This window comes from Drosophila serrata, unplaced genomic scaffold (assembly GCF_035046125.1).
Source record: "Drosophila serrata isolate PLE 108 unplaced genomic scaffold, ASM3504612v1 contig_184, whole genome shotgun sequence".
Classification (NCBI taxonomy): Eukaryota; Metazoa; Arthropoda; class Insecta; order Diptera; family Drosophilidae; genus Drosophila; species Drosophila serrata.
Window position 1 is genome coordinate 6,515,584 of NW_028257082.1, and position 18,283 is coordinate 6,533,866.

Consider the following 18,283-nt stretch of genomic DNA (forward strand, 5'->3'; position numbering starts at 1 on the left):
AGGACATCATAATAATAAAAAGAAATTTTCTTCCGCCCGGCGAATGCATAATATGGCCAACATTATGCGGCAGTCGAGAGGATGGCACAGTTCCAAAATATAATAACAGAGATATCAGTAAATCGGTTTTTCTGAAAAGTTTCCGCAAGCCAAAGGGGCTTCCCCGAGCCGAAATGGTGCTGCTGCTGCAGCTGCTTTGATGATTTATCCGCCACAACACTGGCAATCCCACCCACCCAAAACCCCTCAGAGCCGCCTCTTTTATAACCCTGGCTATGAACTTGTTTACCCATAAATCCACCAGGCAGGCTTACAACTTTACCTCACTTGGCCCCGGCTACAGCTCCAGCTTCCCACACTTGCCTTGGCCGCTCTCCAATGTATTTCAATTAAGTTATCAAATACGGCGAATACACACACAGGGACACAGCATTTTGCAGCAGGTTTGTATCTGTCAGTTACCAAAAAATGTATATTTTTTACTCGTATATAATATACACATAGGTAGGTGGTACATATATCTATGGGTTGCTGCCGCTGCTGCTGCTGCTGTAGCCTGTTGCCAGGTGCCAGGCTGGCTCTTGTCTGCCCCATATTGATTTTCTTTTTGGCCAATGATGTCTCCCCATGTACCACCCCCACTTGGCACTCTTCTGCCCCGAAGCAATTCCATGTTTGCACTTGATAATTCCAGCCTGTTTCCAGCAGCATTTGCCATGCAAATGGTTCGCTGGCCAAATACACACACACATAATAATAATATATCATTTAAAGGTGGGGTGGTGGCTCACTCAAAAAAGCGACTGGCTCCAGTCCGCTGTCCGTGCCTAACCTCATTTATTCTAATTGTAAATTGCACTCGCTTCGTCCTTGGGTCCTTTCGAGCATCAACCGGTATCGGAAATCGCGCGTGACAAGCTTAGCCTAACCAAATACAACTCCTGTTCTCCCTCCCCCTCAAGCTACAAATGAAGGCTTTCCTTTGCACTGAGGAAAATTAGGGGGGAAATCTTATGAAAATTTCAGTGATCATGCTTCAAAAATTTTTCCTAAAAATAAGTCTTAAATAAATAGGGATTACTTTAGAATATACCTTGTTTTTTTAGGGTTTATAAGAAGGTATACCTTACTAAATGATTTTTAAGTACAGATTGAATTTTCCTTTTTATACAGATGGTAAATTCTAAAATCTTATCATACACTTCTATTAAAATGACTCTAGAATAGTTTAGTAAATTATTTATAAGCCCAGAATATTTATATATAATCCCCCACTTTACCTCCTTATTACTTCCAATAACCATATCCTTGTAAGAACTACCTCTCTTCCTGTCAGTGTATATTGTCCCCTCTCCTGTTTTTCCTGCCATTCAAATGACTTTAGTCATTGCAGTTAATGATGCCTGGCTTTAGGGGCCCCGCCATGAAAAACCCTCACTCCCACAATCACACCCACACCCAATTTCCCAGTCTTGAGCCAAGTTCAGAGGCTTTGATGGACATTTGATGGCGACCAGAGCCTCGCCTCACTCCGCCATATGCCAAATGGCAATTTTCACTTCGTTAAAATTGTAGAATTTTCTTTTCAAGCAATTTAGTAGCGGAAAATGCTTTTGATGCGGGCAAAAAGGAAAGCTACCGGCCAGCGGATACAGGCTAAGTGGGTGACGAAGCCAACGGGCTGTGCAAAAGGAGGAGCTGAGCGGAAAAGTGCGGAAAAGTGCGGAAAAGTGTGTGACTAGGCACCTGGCAGACTGCTGGTCTACCAGCACACAGATTAAAAATGATTAGGGGGCTCTGATTTGATTATTCCAGAATGCCACTCACTCTGTAAATTACACAAAATAGTAAAAAAAAGAAACTAGAATGTATTAATTTACGGGGTAATTCCCGCAATTATCATTTCGTGACCTCAGGCAATTTTGCATTGCCATATGAATATGTAAAATTCAAATGAGAACTCAGTCAACTATCCTTTCCCTCCTCATCCCTCCCTCTAAAACAATTGTGTTTCTAATGGTAATTACACTAAAATAAATAAATCCCCCCCCTGTCAGGGCGATTTCCATTAAATCGCAATTAAAATTCTTTGCAAATTTACTCTGTTTTCTTACAGCTGGACTTAATTAATTTTAGTCCAGGCAATGAAAATGTCGCTTTAAGAGGCTCAATTAAAATGGCATTATCCTGGCGCTGATTGTGGTTTTCGTGGAGGATGTGGTAGTGGTGGTGGTGGAGCTGGTGGTTACGGAGTGGAGCGAAAACAAAGACAATAGCATCGGAGGAAGGCTTCGAACAATGCAAACAGGACACGATTTGCCGCAGGGACACTGTACATCTTTTGGGCAGTAAAAATAAAAATAAAGGCATTTAATTAAGACGGCCGAAGGACAACAACATTTTCCGCCTATATAGAGCCGGGATTATACGCTAATTGAAGCACTGGGAAATTGCGCAGGCAAAGCCTTCTCCCTCTCACTTCTCACTTTTTACACACAAATACGAATAAATTGCAATTTAATTCGATTTCGAATTTAAAATTGAAAACCCAGGGCAGAGTCCGAGAGTGAATTATTTCTTGATCCGGTAGCTGATCGGATTTGTTGTGCGAGTTCATTTCCCATCATGTCTTTATATGCTTTTATTGGCTCCCCGCTCTTTTGTTTTACATGGTCCTGTGTCACCGCCACCCACAAAGCTTCCTGGCAGGAAGAATGTGCCAGGAGTGGAGGAAAGGCCAAAGAAAATAATAGTGAAAGCCACACAGGACTCTGTACAGTTCGGTTCGGTTCGGGGCAATAAAAGTAAAGCAAAAGCAGCAGCACAAGGAAGAAAAAATATATATATATATATAAAAAAAATGGAAGGACGAAACAAAAGCCTTGCCATTAGAGACACATCAAAATGGCACTCAGCGTGGTGCCATGGGGATGGGGATGGTTCTGGTTTGGATTTGGTGGGAACCCAATCCCAAACCCCACCGCCAACAGAGGTGTGAAGGGGCACCGACGAGCTTGTCGGCTTTTATAGAAAAACTATATTCGAATACAATGGGAAAAGCATTCAATGCATTCCCCTGTTTCTGCGGTTTGTTTTGCGGCTTGCATTTTCCCTTTTTTTTCGGCTGCATTTTCACGCAATTTATTGTTCTTGCTCTCTCACTTCCTCATACCCTTTTTACTGCCTTTCTCCGGTTTCCTGTAGAAATTCTCCATTTGTAATACCCGGTGATCAGAGGGTAAGAAGGTATATTATATCAGGGAACTAATAAAGTGAAAGTTGTCGTATGTGATAATATATAAGCGGGAATAGATCACATTTATATTTAGATATATTTTTCTGATAAGAAGTTCCACAAGAATTCATTAATTTACATCTTATTCTATGTGTTTTATTCAAATCTTTGTATACCAGGTATTTCATAGTCTTGCTTCCTGATCCAAGTCTTGCCTTCTTTGCCTTTTTTTATTGTTTAATATTGTTCTAAGCTATGTATGTTGGCTTGGCCTAGAGTAAGCTTTATTTGCAGGTTTGTGCCAGAGAAATGGTTTGAAAGAGGAGGGTTTACTTGCCCATATTTCCGCTTAGTTGTTGTGCATTCAGGTTTCTATGGTTTTACACTCCCCATTTTTCCCCCCGTTTGCCACGTTTCTAAGCTTGGGCGAAAAGCAGTTCAAGGATAATATGCAAAAAAGAAAAAAAAAGCCATGGAAACAATAGATAACACTAGACTCCAAGGAGGAGGAGAACGTTAGTGGCAAAATGGTGGCGCCTGCTTAGCAAATGACATTATCATTTGCCTCCAACATTGATTTTGTTCAAATTCCGTCATTGTCATGTGCAGGCACGATTTCTGCATCATCATAAAAGTGCTGAGCGAGCACTGCAAGAAATTAAGTGCACTAGTTTTGAATAGAAAAGCTTAAAGTAGAAAAATAGCCAAGAAGAGGAATACTTAACAATATCTATTATCAAGAAGGGATCTATAACTATGGCTAAGAAAGTTCATTTTATGGTCAAATTTAAGCAATCTAAAGAACTGCATTTTCAGTGGAGGGTGCTAAAAGACAAATGCCCCTGACTGTGCAAGCGGTAATTGCATTAAATGTCGGCTTAAAAGCAAACGACACTCACTATATACCAACACCATCGTCACCCGTGTTTTCCTAGCTTCCTTTCTGCATTACGCGTCCTCCACTCACTCGCAGCCTTGTCATTGTCGCTGGATTAGCGTTGGACCTTCTCCCGATTTTCCTCCCATTTTCATTCGCACGTAGAACTACTTCCAATTAGCCAGAGAATGGCACAGAGATACTCAAAACACATGGCCGCAAAGTGCTTGGCTTTAACCATTTAATCGATATGTGCGAGGAGTTTTCACCGAAAGAGAAGCGAATCAAGTTCAGTTCACATCGCACGTGACGTTCGCTGACTTCATTCGATTCGACTGTTTCTCCCTCGCCCTTTCAAGTGCACCCATTCAATTTTGTGGTACAGGTGGAATTAGTTTATATAAAACCATATATATCGGCTTAATAACATCAAGTTGGAGAGTTACTTGAAATATAATCATAAACCATGTGTGCCTAATAACATCAAGTTAAAGTTGAAGTTGGATTTGGTTTCATGGCGCCCAACGCGGGGATGGACTCAAGTTTGGATAAAGTTGCTTATAAAGTTTGAGTTTTATTTATTATTTTAAATCTAATCAATTTCAATTTTTAAAGGAAAATGATTATATTTTGTTATATTTTTATTTGGTATAATAAATAAACGTAGTAAATATGAACATTTCATTTTAAAAGTTGCTTTTAAATAAATAAACATATTCAAATATTCAAATGAATTTTGTAAAATTTCAGAATCTGTACTGTAGTTGGCTTTTCTTTTTTTGGTCCGCTTTTCCTTGTTTCTTGTATTGTGTGCTTTGGCACGCGAATATAATTTCCTTTTGATTGGGCGCGCCTCGGCCCGACTTCATTCCCTGACTAGCTGGGAGCGATTTTCCAGATAGATTTGCGGGCGCACTGCCAGCACACGGTGTAAACATAAATTGCGCTGGCAAGGACACGCACACACAATACACACACACACCCAGCTAGGGAGTGCTGAAATGGGTGGAATGGAGCAAGGACGCAGACAGGATGGCGCGCACGCATCGCGAAGCCTTCTTCGTTCGTGTGACCCTCGCAGCTCCAAAACTCCAGGCCTCCGATGGCAGTGGAACCACCGCACACCACAAACACACACTCAAGCACACACACACTCACACTCGTACACATGATGTATGCTTACCAGGGTTGCCAACTTGCCCAAAGTCAAGACATCGGAAAGTAAATAAGGGGAGGAAACCCTCTCACCTCTCACCTTTTGGAACTCTGACTTTTAACCAGGTTTCTTTTTCGGTTAGTTCCCTTAAAGCGGAAGTTAAGACTCTGGTGACTGGTGAGGTTTTTCATATGTAAAAACTTTATCTTTACTGGCCAGGTTGGACTTAACAATTCCCAAGTTAATATTCTGCAAAACTTATAACCAATATTTTGACAACTCTTTAAGGAATTAAGCCTTAAAATACTTCAAAGGAAGTTGAAATTGATGTGATTTACTAATAACTAAAACTATTTCCATTCAAAAACTTTTCAAAACCAAAAGTTTTTTAATCAAATTTGTTTGCCCGCCAAAGCTAAAATGAAAACCCAATTATATATTTTTTTTTTGATGGCACCTGACAACCCTAAAAGTGTGGGCTGGCCCCAGGTTGCCATCGCCTGTGGAGGAGCCAAACATTTTGCATTTTCGGACAGTGGGCACAAATGTCCAGCGAACATGATAAACGCCCTGCTGCACCCGAACCGACATAAAAGTGATGGCAGGAAAATGTTGGGTGGGTGGAAAATGCATTGGCGTTTTGGGCCTGGGTTTTGCGTTTTGTGTTTGGGAGCTGAGAGCTGAGAGCTCCAGCTAGTTGCAATTAATTTCGAAATTGGCAAACGACATTGGGCTTTGTTTTGGATGGCCGTCACTCCTTCCCACCCCACTCCGATTTAATTGTTTGGAAAATTAATTTTTGCCAAAATCTGTAGCATAGAAGCAGGCAATGAATCAATTGATTAGCATAGAGATTGCATAAATAAATAAATTCCACATAGATTACCATTTTGGCCAAGGAAATACAGCTCCCCCATGGAAGAATTTATTGATATGCATTGGGTACTCTATATATATTTTATGCACCAATAGATTTGACCAATTGCAATCAATGCAAATGCTTTTTGGTATTTCCCTTCTTACAAATACTGGTTGTGGGATTTTTCGGTTTTCTGTAATTTTTCAGTTGACTTCTCCTCTGTCAGGGCTTAAAACTAATTAAGCTGTAAACAACAATGGAGCAATAATAGCGGTCACTGAATATATATGTCTTTGTTTTTTAATAACTTTGCCGGCTTTTCGCATTCTCTTCCTGTCTCCCTGTGGAAAACAGAACTTTCAACTATAGTGTGAAAAAGCCCGAACCCATTTGAATAGTTGGGGAAAATATAAATAAATTATATAAGCTATATATATATAGTATTTGCATTGTGCGGTTTTTTTCTAGGATTGTTTTTTGGGTTGCCTGTGTTGAGCTTCAAAAATTTATGGCACCTTTGTTGTGGTCATTAAAAAAATCAAAAAAACCAATTCAGCATACACTTTAAAACGATAAAACTAATAAATTTTGATCATCTTAATTAAAAGTCAACATAAAAGCAGAATAAATCACTTCAATAAAAAGAAAATAAAATAGTTTCGAAGCGAAACCAAAATGAAATGTTTGTGTGTTTGAAAAGGTTCAACGCGCAACCAAAAATAAATGAGTTTGTCAATTTCTCAGTCGTTTAAAAATAAAGAAATTTAAATTTAATCTTTTCAATTGCTCAATTAAAATAAACTCTATTGCGTTGTATCTTGAGATATTCGCGAGAGGTGCCAAATATATCTAAAAAACAAGACTAGCTGCTACTACACAAGCCTCTAAATAAATTTCGTATTTAATCTTTGGTTGTTTGTTTAAATTGTTAATAACTCTGGGATTGCAACAAATAAAAGCAACGAAGCGTTGTACCAAAGCAGAATCGGAGCAGAAAGCAAAATAACAAATTTACATACAAATGCAGAAACAGATACAGATACATATATGGCAAAAAAAAAAACATATAATAAAAGCAACAAAAAATAAATAAAGCGAAAAACGAAACTTGACAAAAATAGGTAAATCTCGTTTTGTGCCTTTTGCGTTTTACATTTTTTTATTTTCTTTATTTTTTTCGCATGGGCTTGGCTCTCTGAACAACAAAAAAAGCGACAGACACAACTTAAAACGAAGAGGAACTCAAGTCTCACATATAGATACACAGTAAATAAAGATCTGGAATGATGATAGATGGGATTATAATGAACCTTACAGTAATATAACTTGATTCCCAACTCAATCAAATCCTGCAAAGTAGTATTAAAACTGTTTAAAATGTTATATTTTTCTATTTACTAAAAAAGATATACTTTCTTCAAGTGTTCCCTTTGCTTATAACTTATTCTTTTTGTAAAACACGTGTGCGTGTGTGCTTTTCTTAGCGAAATATAACTTCCCGAAAAACCCGCATTTGGGCCAAGGCTAAAAAGGCCAAACCCATCGGGCGTATACTTAATATTAATCACTAAACTTTACTCTAAGTAAATAAATAAACAAACCAACAAAGAAAGAAAAACGTGTGTGCTATGTGATGGGGAAATTTGAATTTCAATTTAACATCTGTTGAAGGCAAACAATTCGAAATAAAGAAAACGCAAAAAGTTCACAAATTGCGTTTTAGGAAAAAAAGAGAGACCCCCTTGGAAAAAATGAAATTATTTATGCTTATTTATCATTTACGCTTTGATTGCTCTTGATAGCTGACTTCTACCTGTCGTCTTCACCTCCTCTTTCTTACCAGTTTTTATCAGTCTGCCTTTCTTGTTCTGTTTCGAGTTGTTGACATCGGGTATTAATATAAGAAATTTCCGAGCTTATCAGAAGAAGGTGATAAACAAAGCAGACACATGGAAAGAGTCTCCCAACACGACGATATATATACTATATATGGATATGGATACATATATTTCTTGTTCTGCTTTTGACATTTGTTGTTTTGGTTAATTATATTATACAGAAATTTATAAGCAAGAGAATGTGTGTGTATCTTGCTTATTTACTAAACAAAAACAAGATGAGTTTTGGGTTCCCAATTTAAGCAATTAATATTTTATAGCAGGTTCATTTTGAAATGTTATTATTATTATTAAATTCTCATCTGTTTACAGAAGCAAGTAAAAAGCCTTGACATTAATTAAGGCACACGTGCTTTATATTTATATATTAACAATTCACAAAGAAAAGATGACTCAACATTAAGGAAATATCAAAATCAAGATGGAATGTATTTACTTATATTTTAAGGGTTATTTTGATTCATTTATCTTGTAGGGAAGATAGAAAACTTTGTCTATTATTATTGTAGTAGCTTCACAACTATGCTATAAATTTCAACTATGCTATTCAAATTTCTTAGCCTGAATTGGCCTTTTGTCGCGACACGAGAGACAAGCAAATTGGCCAGCGGCAGCTGCACTTGACCCGTCGTCTCCCCCCCCCCCCCTCTTGCCACTTGAGATGCCTCATCAAATCTTGCCTGGAAACTTGCCTCGTTGCACATCTTTCAATTGTTGGAACTCGCACACTCAAGTAACGCCCAACCGTGCCCCTTACTGCCACGCCCTTCTCGTAATCCCACACTTCAAGGGTGTTGCAGGGAACCCAACCATCCATCCAACCAACTATCCATCTATCCATCTATCCATCTCTACATCCTTCCAGCTGCCGCCTAATCCGCCCCCATTCTTGCCACATCCCTGTTCTTGCCCCCATCCATTGGGGGGTGGTGGTGGGAGGCTTTTACAAAAGGGAGCGGCAATGGCAGCCTTCGCAAATATAATTACACCTAGAAAATAGATGTCGTGTCGCCGGGAGTAGAAAGATCTGATTAGTGCAGCCTGTTGACAGGCAATCCGATAAGGAATCACAATCAATGGGCAAAGGACCATTATATGCACTGTCAAGGCTGTGAATGGAATTATATAATGCGTCCTGGGTGGGAATAATTAAATAGAGGGAGATTCATTTAAAAGTGACTAAAGATATATATTGAAATTGGAAGAGAACTTTCGATCTAACTAAAAAACTTACTAGAGGTTTGAAAGTCCTTTCAAGGCACCTTAAAAGTATGCAATACAAAGTTACAGATACAAAATCCTATTTAAAATTGCTATATAACATAGTTTAAGACAACTTTTAAATGGTTTTTAAACACCTAATGTATCAGCAAAAGATTACATTATAATCATATTAATCTCAAAATTAATTATACCAAGTTCTAGAGATGATTACAATGCTATATGAAATAGTTTCCAACTATTACAAAATCCCAACCCCTAATCAATCCATTTAAGTATGAGCTAAGACCCTATATTACTGCATAGTTTCTGAGAAAACCTTTTCCTTACAATTTCATCACACCTTTTTTGCACAAAACTCAAAAGCCTGGGAATTTATCAGTTTTATTCACTATCGTGACAGTTGTTTTCCTCTTCCCGGTTTGTGGACTTTGGTCATGTAACAGTCAGGCCTTGGGAACATGCTCGAAAAGCCAATCCATCCACTACACACACTCAAAGAAAACCCAGCAATCAAAAACAACTCGAAAAGGGCCACTCCAAAACTCTCTGACGACAACAAACAAGCACATGAAAATGGCAATGGCAATGGCAATTTTAAATGCAATTACAAGTAGCTGGTAATTGCAAGTAACTATTAACGAGCATAAAACTGTTGCATATGGAGATGGGCTTAATAGTGGCAGGAAAAATTTGGATAAATCGCTCTGACTCACTGAACACAGACACACCCCAAGGAAAGCAGGCTTATTTGCATGCGAATATATGTATATATATATATAGAACCGACCCTACCAAGTACCATATACATTTGTTAAATCGGGGTAACGAAAATGTAATTCTCCTTTGACATGCAAACTCGTCGAAAGCGTCGGCCTTCTAAATGACGTCAAGGAAAAACTTTTTCCAGATTGCGATTGTATGTTATGTAGTATAAGGGGGGGAAAACTTTGTTGCTCCTGTCCGAGCCCAGTAATTAAAATGTGCAACTGCCTCCCAGATCCCTTTGGATTAGCCTCTAGTCTCTGCCCGCTTCGATGGGGTTCATTAGCCGCCGCGATAAGGCGACCAGCTCAGCTCAAAAAGTTATGTAAACGCCTTTATCTGGAGACGAGTTCGTTTACACCCCGAGAGGGATTATCACAAAGAGCCTTGCTTTCAAGACGCTTGGACCCTTGTCACCTGAACCCTTAAGGCCAACGGCAGCCAGGTGACATTGACAAACTCTTTGAATCATCAGCGGCATTCTGTCCTTCAAAAATAATTAATTTAATTTACCCACCTGACTATTTATTAATAGCCAGGATTTCTCATTGTCATCGATGACGAGTGTGTAACGCTCAGACACTCCTTATCTTTGGGTTTACAAGAGGCGCGTCATTCTTTTTTTGTGATAACCCACCAATTGGTATTCTTTTGCTCATAGATTAAGCTGACGCATGGCTCAAAGTTAAATCGCAGCGAGTACAAAAAAAAAATGATTATATTAATTCGATTAATCCAATGACGAACTGAATCACAGATGACCACTGAAACGGGGGGTTCTCTCTCCCCCCCCATGGGATACTATACAAACATATATAAATTATATTATGTACATATGACAGATGTTTTCCCAGATCAACTGCGGTGATAGCGAATGTTATTGGACCTTGGACTGCTGCAGCATATAAAAGTCCTGGCCATACGTGATGAGGAGCATATGTACATATATGTAGAATTGATAATGCTTGCGTTTCGGATTTCAGATTTCAATGTCAATGGGGGGAAATAATGCAACAGTTAGCTTGGAACCAGCAAACCAAAGGTTGACAAAGTACTCTTTCTCTATAAAAATATATATAACCAATGATTCCAGTCATTGATGATGATCTCAATGCCAAGTGGCTAATTTATACCATTATCTATAAATGTTATTCTTTACAATAAATTAAGAATTATCTCCCTGACAGTGCAGCAAAGTGTGTTTGCATTTTCCAGAACTAAAACTGGTTTTTGGTCTTGTCCAGTCTTAACATTACACAAGGTCATATATTTCTATAAAAGGTCTTTCAATTAGCAATCATTAATCGTGCATTAACTGGAAACAAAGCACATCGTAACCTTTTCGCAACCGATTTAAGAGCTAAGCCCCCGTCATAAAAAACCATCTACGTTGTGGCCCCAATTCAACTTGACTTTTCGCTAGATATATACTACGAATGTACACTTTTCACTCCAAAAGCTGTAAATGTTGATAGCAAATTAGCCACCTTCTCTGATAATGCCATAGTCGTTAGATAAGATAGAAACACAAGTTGTAGAAGCATATTTTCTTGTCTTGCCTTTGTTCTGGTTTTCGTTTCTCTTTGGAGATAATAAAGTTGGCAACGGAATTGGGCCTGGAACTGGAACTGGGACTGGGACAAATACACATGAATATTAATGCCTCTGTGTGTATGGGTGTGTGTGTGGGTTATTTGATAAGTTTCCCCTGATTAGATTGCACAAACACTAATGCATGGGTTGCAAATAAGACAAAGTCTTAATTAGCCTGACAAACAAGGCGAATTGCCGAAATTGGCTTTAATCTTTTGGCAAAGCGATGAAAATTACCAACTCAAGTGGTGGTTATAATGTGCCTGGGGAAAGCATAATCGTATGTATATCATCGCCCCCTCATAGTAACAGAAACCGAACAGAAGCGGCCTGGTCAAGTGTTTACTCTAAGCTCCTCAAGTGGCGGCCACTTGGACATTGAACCCACCCGCGGAGTACCAGCTACACCGCAAAAAAAAGAAATTATATAAACTAATAAAAGAGGTGCTATAAACTAAGTTAAGACCTAGGGGATTAATGGTTTTATTACATAAGCCTCTTGAGATATAAAAAGAACCAAGATCTTAGAAGAGCTGTCATTAAAAGTTGTACAACCTCTTGCAATCTTTGATTTTATTTCATTTATATTATTTACAAAATTTTCCCCTTGTGTACCTATCACTTAATACCATAAATATTCTCAATCTATACTACAACCTGCTATCGGTGTTGTTTTCCTCACACCTTTGGATGTTCTAAAAGCGTAAAAATAACGAAACTATCGCAGGGGGGGCCAAGCTGGAAGTCAAGGGTATTTTGGCAATTTGGCATTTAAAATGAATTAGCGCAAAACTAGTAAACAACAAGACAATGAAATTGGACACGGCATTATGCTGATAAGGGCATGCCATTCGAATTATAAAAAAATACAATCACTGATAAGCGTGAAAAGAATTTCAAACAGACTGCAGGTCCAGGGGCTCCGCTTAAACAAAAGTTTCATTGAAACTTAATCAAGTACTTTTAATGTTGAATGCTACTAAATGGAGATTCTTTCATAACAATTTTATTTTATTTTCATTTTTTTATAGTTAAGCCTCTCCTCTGGCATTAGCCGTAACGAAATTCCCCATAAAAAATGAAGAAAATGAAATGAGAACATTTTCCGTTGGCATGGTGAGTCGTCGTCAACAACTTTGCACGTCGCCCATAAAAAAAATGTAATCATTTTTTAGTTATTTATTTCCAAAGATAAAACCAATTTCTATAGCTGATTTTTTTTTCTGGTGCGACTCAAGTGACTTGAAGGCCCTTTACAGGGTTACAGAATATCCTCTTCCCCAGGGATACGTAATTTGTGATGGGAATACGATACACGTGTGCCAATATGGTGTAATATATGATTGGAGATCGATAAGCTTGTAAAGATTGTGCGGTAATTTCAAGACAAACTACTTGATCGGGACGTGTGCCAAAGGACTGTGTTGCAATAATTGAGTTGTGATGACTTTCTATTGTGTTCTGTAACCTTAAGGTTCCAGCTCTTCATATTTAATAGAACTTGCTTTCGTTTATAGAAGATTGAGTAACATTGTAGAGTGTTAAATTGCAGAAATTATTAGATAGAGGATCGATTGAAGAGAAGGTCATACAAAGTATTGAGATATATGTACTTGTTATGAGAGATTAGTCATAATGTAGAAAAGGTTCTTTTCTTTAAAAAGATTAATTCCAGATGGGTTTCTTATTTCATAATGAGTCATTTTTGTAGTCTTAAATATGAAGGGAATGTTTGCCATTAGAATTCTTCAAATATATATTTCCATTGTAAATCATATCGATGGGAAGTTTTTTAAACATCTATTTATATCATTAGAGTTTCGTAAAATATCAAAAATTTATTGAGGAAATATGATTATATATGGGATAAGTTTGTAATGGATATTTTGTAACCTTTTTGAAGTAATTCCAGTTTTTAATTGATGGAAAATCCCCAAAAATAAATCTCAAGAGGAAATATAAATGTATATATGTGGAGCAAAAGATTGTGTAAGCTATAATTGATGATATTTGGGGTCTGATCAAAATACAAAACATATGTACTACATACATACAAAACATTGTATTTTAAAAGGGAAAACACTTGAGTTTGTTCACTTTTTTTGAGAACTTGAAAAATTGAGATAAATGTCATTTAGATCACTGTGGTAATAGTGGAAAATTCCAAAAATTTAATAATTGTAAAATATATACAAAGATTTTCGATTATAAATTGCAAAAATTGATTTAAAACTCTTGGAAATAGAAGTCTACAAACCTTCATTGGTATTGTGTAAAGTAATGACATGGAAAAGTACCAAAGACAATTAACATTATATGTTTTTTATTAACTTATGAACTTTAGAACTTAAGAAACTTCTTCAAAGAAACCCCTAACATTGTTTATAAGAAAACTGGAATGGAAAACTACCAACTAAGCGATAACTTACCTTCTCCAGGCACTCCTGACCATTGGCTTTGGGATCCCATTTGACGGCCTGTTGAGTGCCGTTGGGCAGGTTAACAATGCACCACATGATGCTGTTGTTGTTGCTGTTGCTGTTGCTGCAGTTGCCGCTTGATTTGTTGTCTAACAGGTAGAAAAGCTCGGCTCAGCTTTTGTTTAAAACAATTGCATTTGGATTGGCTTCCGGATGGCTGACTGACCGCCCGGCGTCCAAAAGTTCAATCCACAAACCAAATACAAAAATCACACAATCACAATCCAAATCCAAATACAAATTCGGAATTGGAATTGAAAAGGAGCCACAGGTTGGTTGTTTGTTGCAATGTGTAAACCGGGGTCGGGGTTTTTTTATCGTTATTTATTTTCCTGTTTTCGCGATTCGCGCACCAAATTCAATTAGACGCGCGAATTGTGTTCCAAGTCTAGGGCCAAATGCCGTTCGTTAGCCAACTTTTCTCCGTCTGTTGTTAACTTTGAACGTTGAGCACTAAGCACTGCGGCGGTGTAATTTAAATAAATTTGCACTTTTGGAATTTCATACACATTTCCTTCACTTTTTTTTCGTTTTTTGATTTATATTATTAACGCGGCAACGAACGCAAAAGCACGCTTTTTACGCTCTTGTTGTTTACTTCTCCGGTCTTTCGCATTAACTTTTGATTGTTGTTGCTACAGTTAAATATGTATATATTTGTTGATTTGCTTTTATTTTTGATTTTTGCTGTTATGTTGTCTGCCTGCCTGCCTTTAATACGCTCAGCAGGTATATATTTATGTATATATATGTATATATATTGGTTGATTTGTGAAACGCACCGAGTATTTTTGGAAGCTAAGGCAGGCCACTGCCGTCCGTTCAAAAATATATCAAAAGTGCGGCGTTTATAACTTTCCGTAACAAGATTCAAAATAACATTCCGCGATATTTTTCCCGGCGATTTTACGGATATTTGTCTTGGTTTTTCTGTTTTTCAACGTGTTTTTTAGCGCTGCCGAAAAATTTCTGAAACGAAGCGAGCGCTGCGCGCTGCTTAAATAGACTTTTACTGGCTGGCTCTCCCAGACGCTCTCTTCGGTTCGCTCAATTCTAGTTCGCTTCGGGCAACGTCGGCAGCCGACTTTCTCTTGAGAGCTACCGCGAAGAGAAAGATTTACACAGAGAAAAAAATATGTGAGTATATGTGTGCGGGTAAGCAGTGTTTGCTTTTGCAAATTAGATTCAATTTGAGATATTTAGTTATTCTTAAAACATTTTATTATTGTTTATTTATTTTATATGTATATATATTTCTCATTAAGACTATATCGACTCACAGACCCTAAGAGTTTCTTCCACTGCAGCAAGAGAGTGGGCTAAAGAGAACCACACTCCTCTGGCGTACTCACCTTAACTCAACTCTCTCTTTGCTTTGCGGGGGCGAGAGTGGAGCCCATAAGAGGCAGCTGTTACTGCTTGTTTCATTCAACTTCTCTGCCAGCCAGCTGTTGCTGCCATTGTTGTTGTTCTTATACACTCGGCTTTTGTTATCAGATTTTTCTGCTCGCCGCATTGAAAACTGAAATGCAGGTAAATCACCAAAAGAATGCACTGAGCGCATGTGCAGATCTCTTTTCTTTCCAGTGCAAATGCAGCTGTTTCTGGTTTTTATGCATATTCCACTCTCTCTTCTGGCTCACTCTGGTTCGTCTCATCTTTATCTTTACCTTTGTTTTTTTTCTGTTTAAGCGACCTGCACAATGCGAAGACTAATGAGCCATCGCGTTGTCCTCTGTGGAAGTGTAGGGTGGACCTCCGAGAACTATAATTGGGGGATTTATTATCTCGAGATGGGGTGGATAAAGGGATTCGTATCGAATTACTTTTAAAATTTGTTAAGTTTTGGAATAATATTTAGAACTTTATTACTTTTCGATTCCATTTTTCTTTCCTAATACTTTTGTTTACTTATTTTAATATAATTTATATTTATAATTATTATTTATAATTTTTTTATACCCTTTCAGCGAATTTTAATTTTATTCTGAACCTTTTAACGCTGTTCCTATTCCCCTATATATTTTAAAATTATTATTATTATTATTTTCATTAAGTTGATTAGGAAACTCCATGATCGTGGCACCTATATTAATGAACTTCTGTTTCGTAACATTAATAGGGTCCACCTTAGTCGAAAGGACGATCGAGTAAAGCAAAGCTAAAGCGAAGCCTTATTGCGAAATGCACTGAATTTCTTGGCAAACAGACTTGCACTTGCATAAGTTGGCCACTATATATGCTATTATGTATGGGGTCAGGTGACACAGGTGACCCAGGTGACACGGGTGACACTGAGTGGTAATGGGCAGCTAGCCCCCGGAAGTCACGTTCCCCACAAATCCCCCAATAATGGGGTTTGCGTGGACGACTAGAACTGACCTTGGCTACGACCGACATACCCTACCCCATATAATGTGGTTGGTGCTCCCCGTAATGGGGGTCCGTCCATCAGGGGTTTCGCTACACAAAATCAATACCACTGCAACGGCCGGCCATCGATGGCCATTGGGCATCGGCAATTGACAACGGACAATGATTGAGCGGTCGCAAGGGGGGCCGGAAGGAGCGAGGGGGATAATGGGGAATACTTACTGTCTGGCCCGACATCGGAATTGCATTTGTACAACTTCTGCCATAAACTATGCAAATCTGGCGCCTCATGGGGATGGCTAAATACATAGGTCCTGTGTCCAATTCGACAAATGTGGATTGCATATTCTTGCAACCAATTTAATTAGCCGACAAACAGAAACATGTTATTCAGCTAAATGCGGTTACAAACATTATTAAATTGGAAAGAGAGTGCAAATGAAGGGCCACCTAATTACCTAGTTACCGATTGGGTAAATGAAGTGACACAAAAGGGTCACCGAATAAAAGAATAATTGCATTTATTGCTACCTAATATTATTAGCTGATATTACTATTGGTAGTAACTGCAAACAGTTACAGCTTATTATATACATAGATATAAGATAAGTTTCATATATAAATATAAATAAATAAATATAAATAAATAAATAAATATAAATATTATCTAAGACAATAATTAATTAATTTCGATTCGGAAAGCTTTCCTAGGTTAGTTTTAATTAGGTCAATAAATCAGCATACTCAATCTAAGATTTTAAACAATTAACATTTTTATACATTTTTGACAGTTTTAAAATTTTGAAAAAATTTATTTTATTTATTTTGTTTCTCTCATGCCTAGTGAAATTCGCCTGTTGATGCTGATCAAGAATATATATGATTTATAGGGTCGGAAATGACTCCTTTACTAAGTTTCAGACTTCTGAGTAAAATAATAATACTCTACAAGAATATAAATATAAATTAAATTTATTTATAATTTTGCCTATTTTATACATGTAGAAATTTGTGTATATAAATCTACACAAGTTCGAAATTTCTATTTATACAGAAACCAACGATGTCAAGCTTTTGTATCTGTAAAATCATGTATGAAGTAATCATTTTTTACAACCTGGTAAAATGTAAAAAATCTAAAAATTGGTTTATTATTTAAAATTAATTTAGTAAATTATATTACATGGGTAATAAGTTTTTTGATTAATTCATTTTTAACATACCATTTAAATAAATAAATATGCTTTAAAGAATATCAAAAAGGATAAAGGTCCTGTAAGGCTCCCAGTTACAATCTAGGTGCTCAAAACTGTTTTAGTAATATTTTGGTAAATTATAGATGGGGAAATAATACCCATGAATTTACCTAGTCGCGTTTTGAAATCAAAACACTTGAGAAAAAAGCAAAGAGTCATGTTTATAGACCCAATTTGGATTAATTAGCAAATGACTTTAATGATACCGCCCCCTAATGATAACATATTGGTGCCAGAAATCATTTTATATCCTTTCCCGATCGATGGCACACTTCTGCCTCATGCCAGGGATCATTGAGAGCTATCAAGATGGACTTTGGGGCCGAGATCATTCGCAGACTGTGTGAGTGTGTGGGTGGGTTGGTGGGTTGGCAAGAATGGCATGATTTATGGGGCTGGCCAAGGTGATTACTATATAATTCGGCTGATGACATTACTCACTGCCCGGGCCCATCATCTGGGACGGAGACAAACAAACCCGGGGCGGTGGGTGACCTCTCACCGATAAGAGTGGTTGAGAGACCGAGAGTCGCTTTGTAAACAATCCAAGCTATATTTATAGCCGCCGAT

The 18,283-nt window shown here is 37.7% G+C and overlaps 1 protein-coding gene across 1 annotated transcript in view; it reads right to left on the minus strand.

Moving 5' to 3' along the window:
* The window catches only part of dnr1 (E3 ubiquitin-protein ligase defense repressor 1), a 29,786-nt gene extending 14,670 nt beyond the window's left edge, over nucleotides 1-15,116 (minus strand). Inside the window, exon 1 of the mRNA XM_020961504.2 lies at nucleotides 14,034-15,116. Coding sequence (XP_020817163.2) covers nucleotides 14,034-14,120 — 87 coding nt within the window. The 5' untranslated portion in view covers nucleotides 14,121-15,116. The remainder of the gene's footprint in view (nucleotides 1-14,033) is intronic.
* Between the last annotated feature and the right edge of the window lie 3,167 nt (nucleotides 15,117-18,283).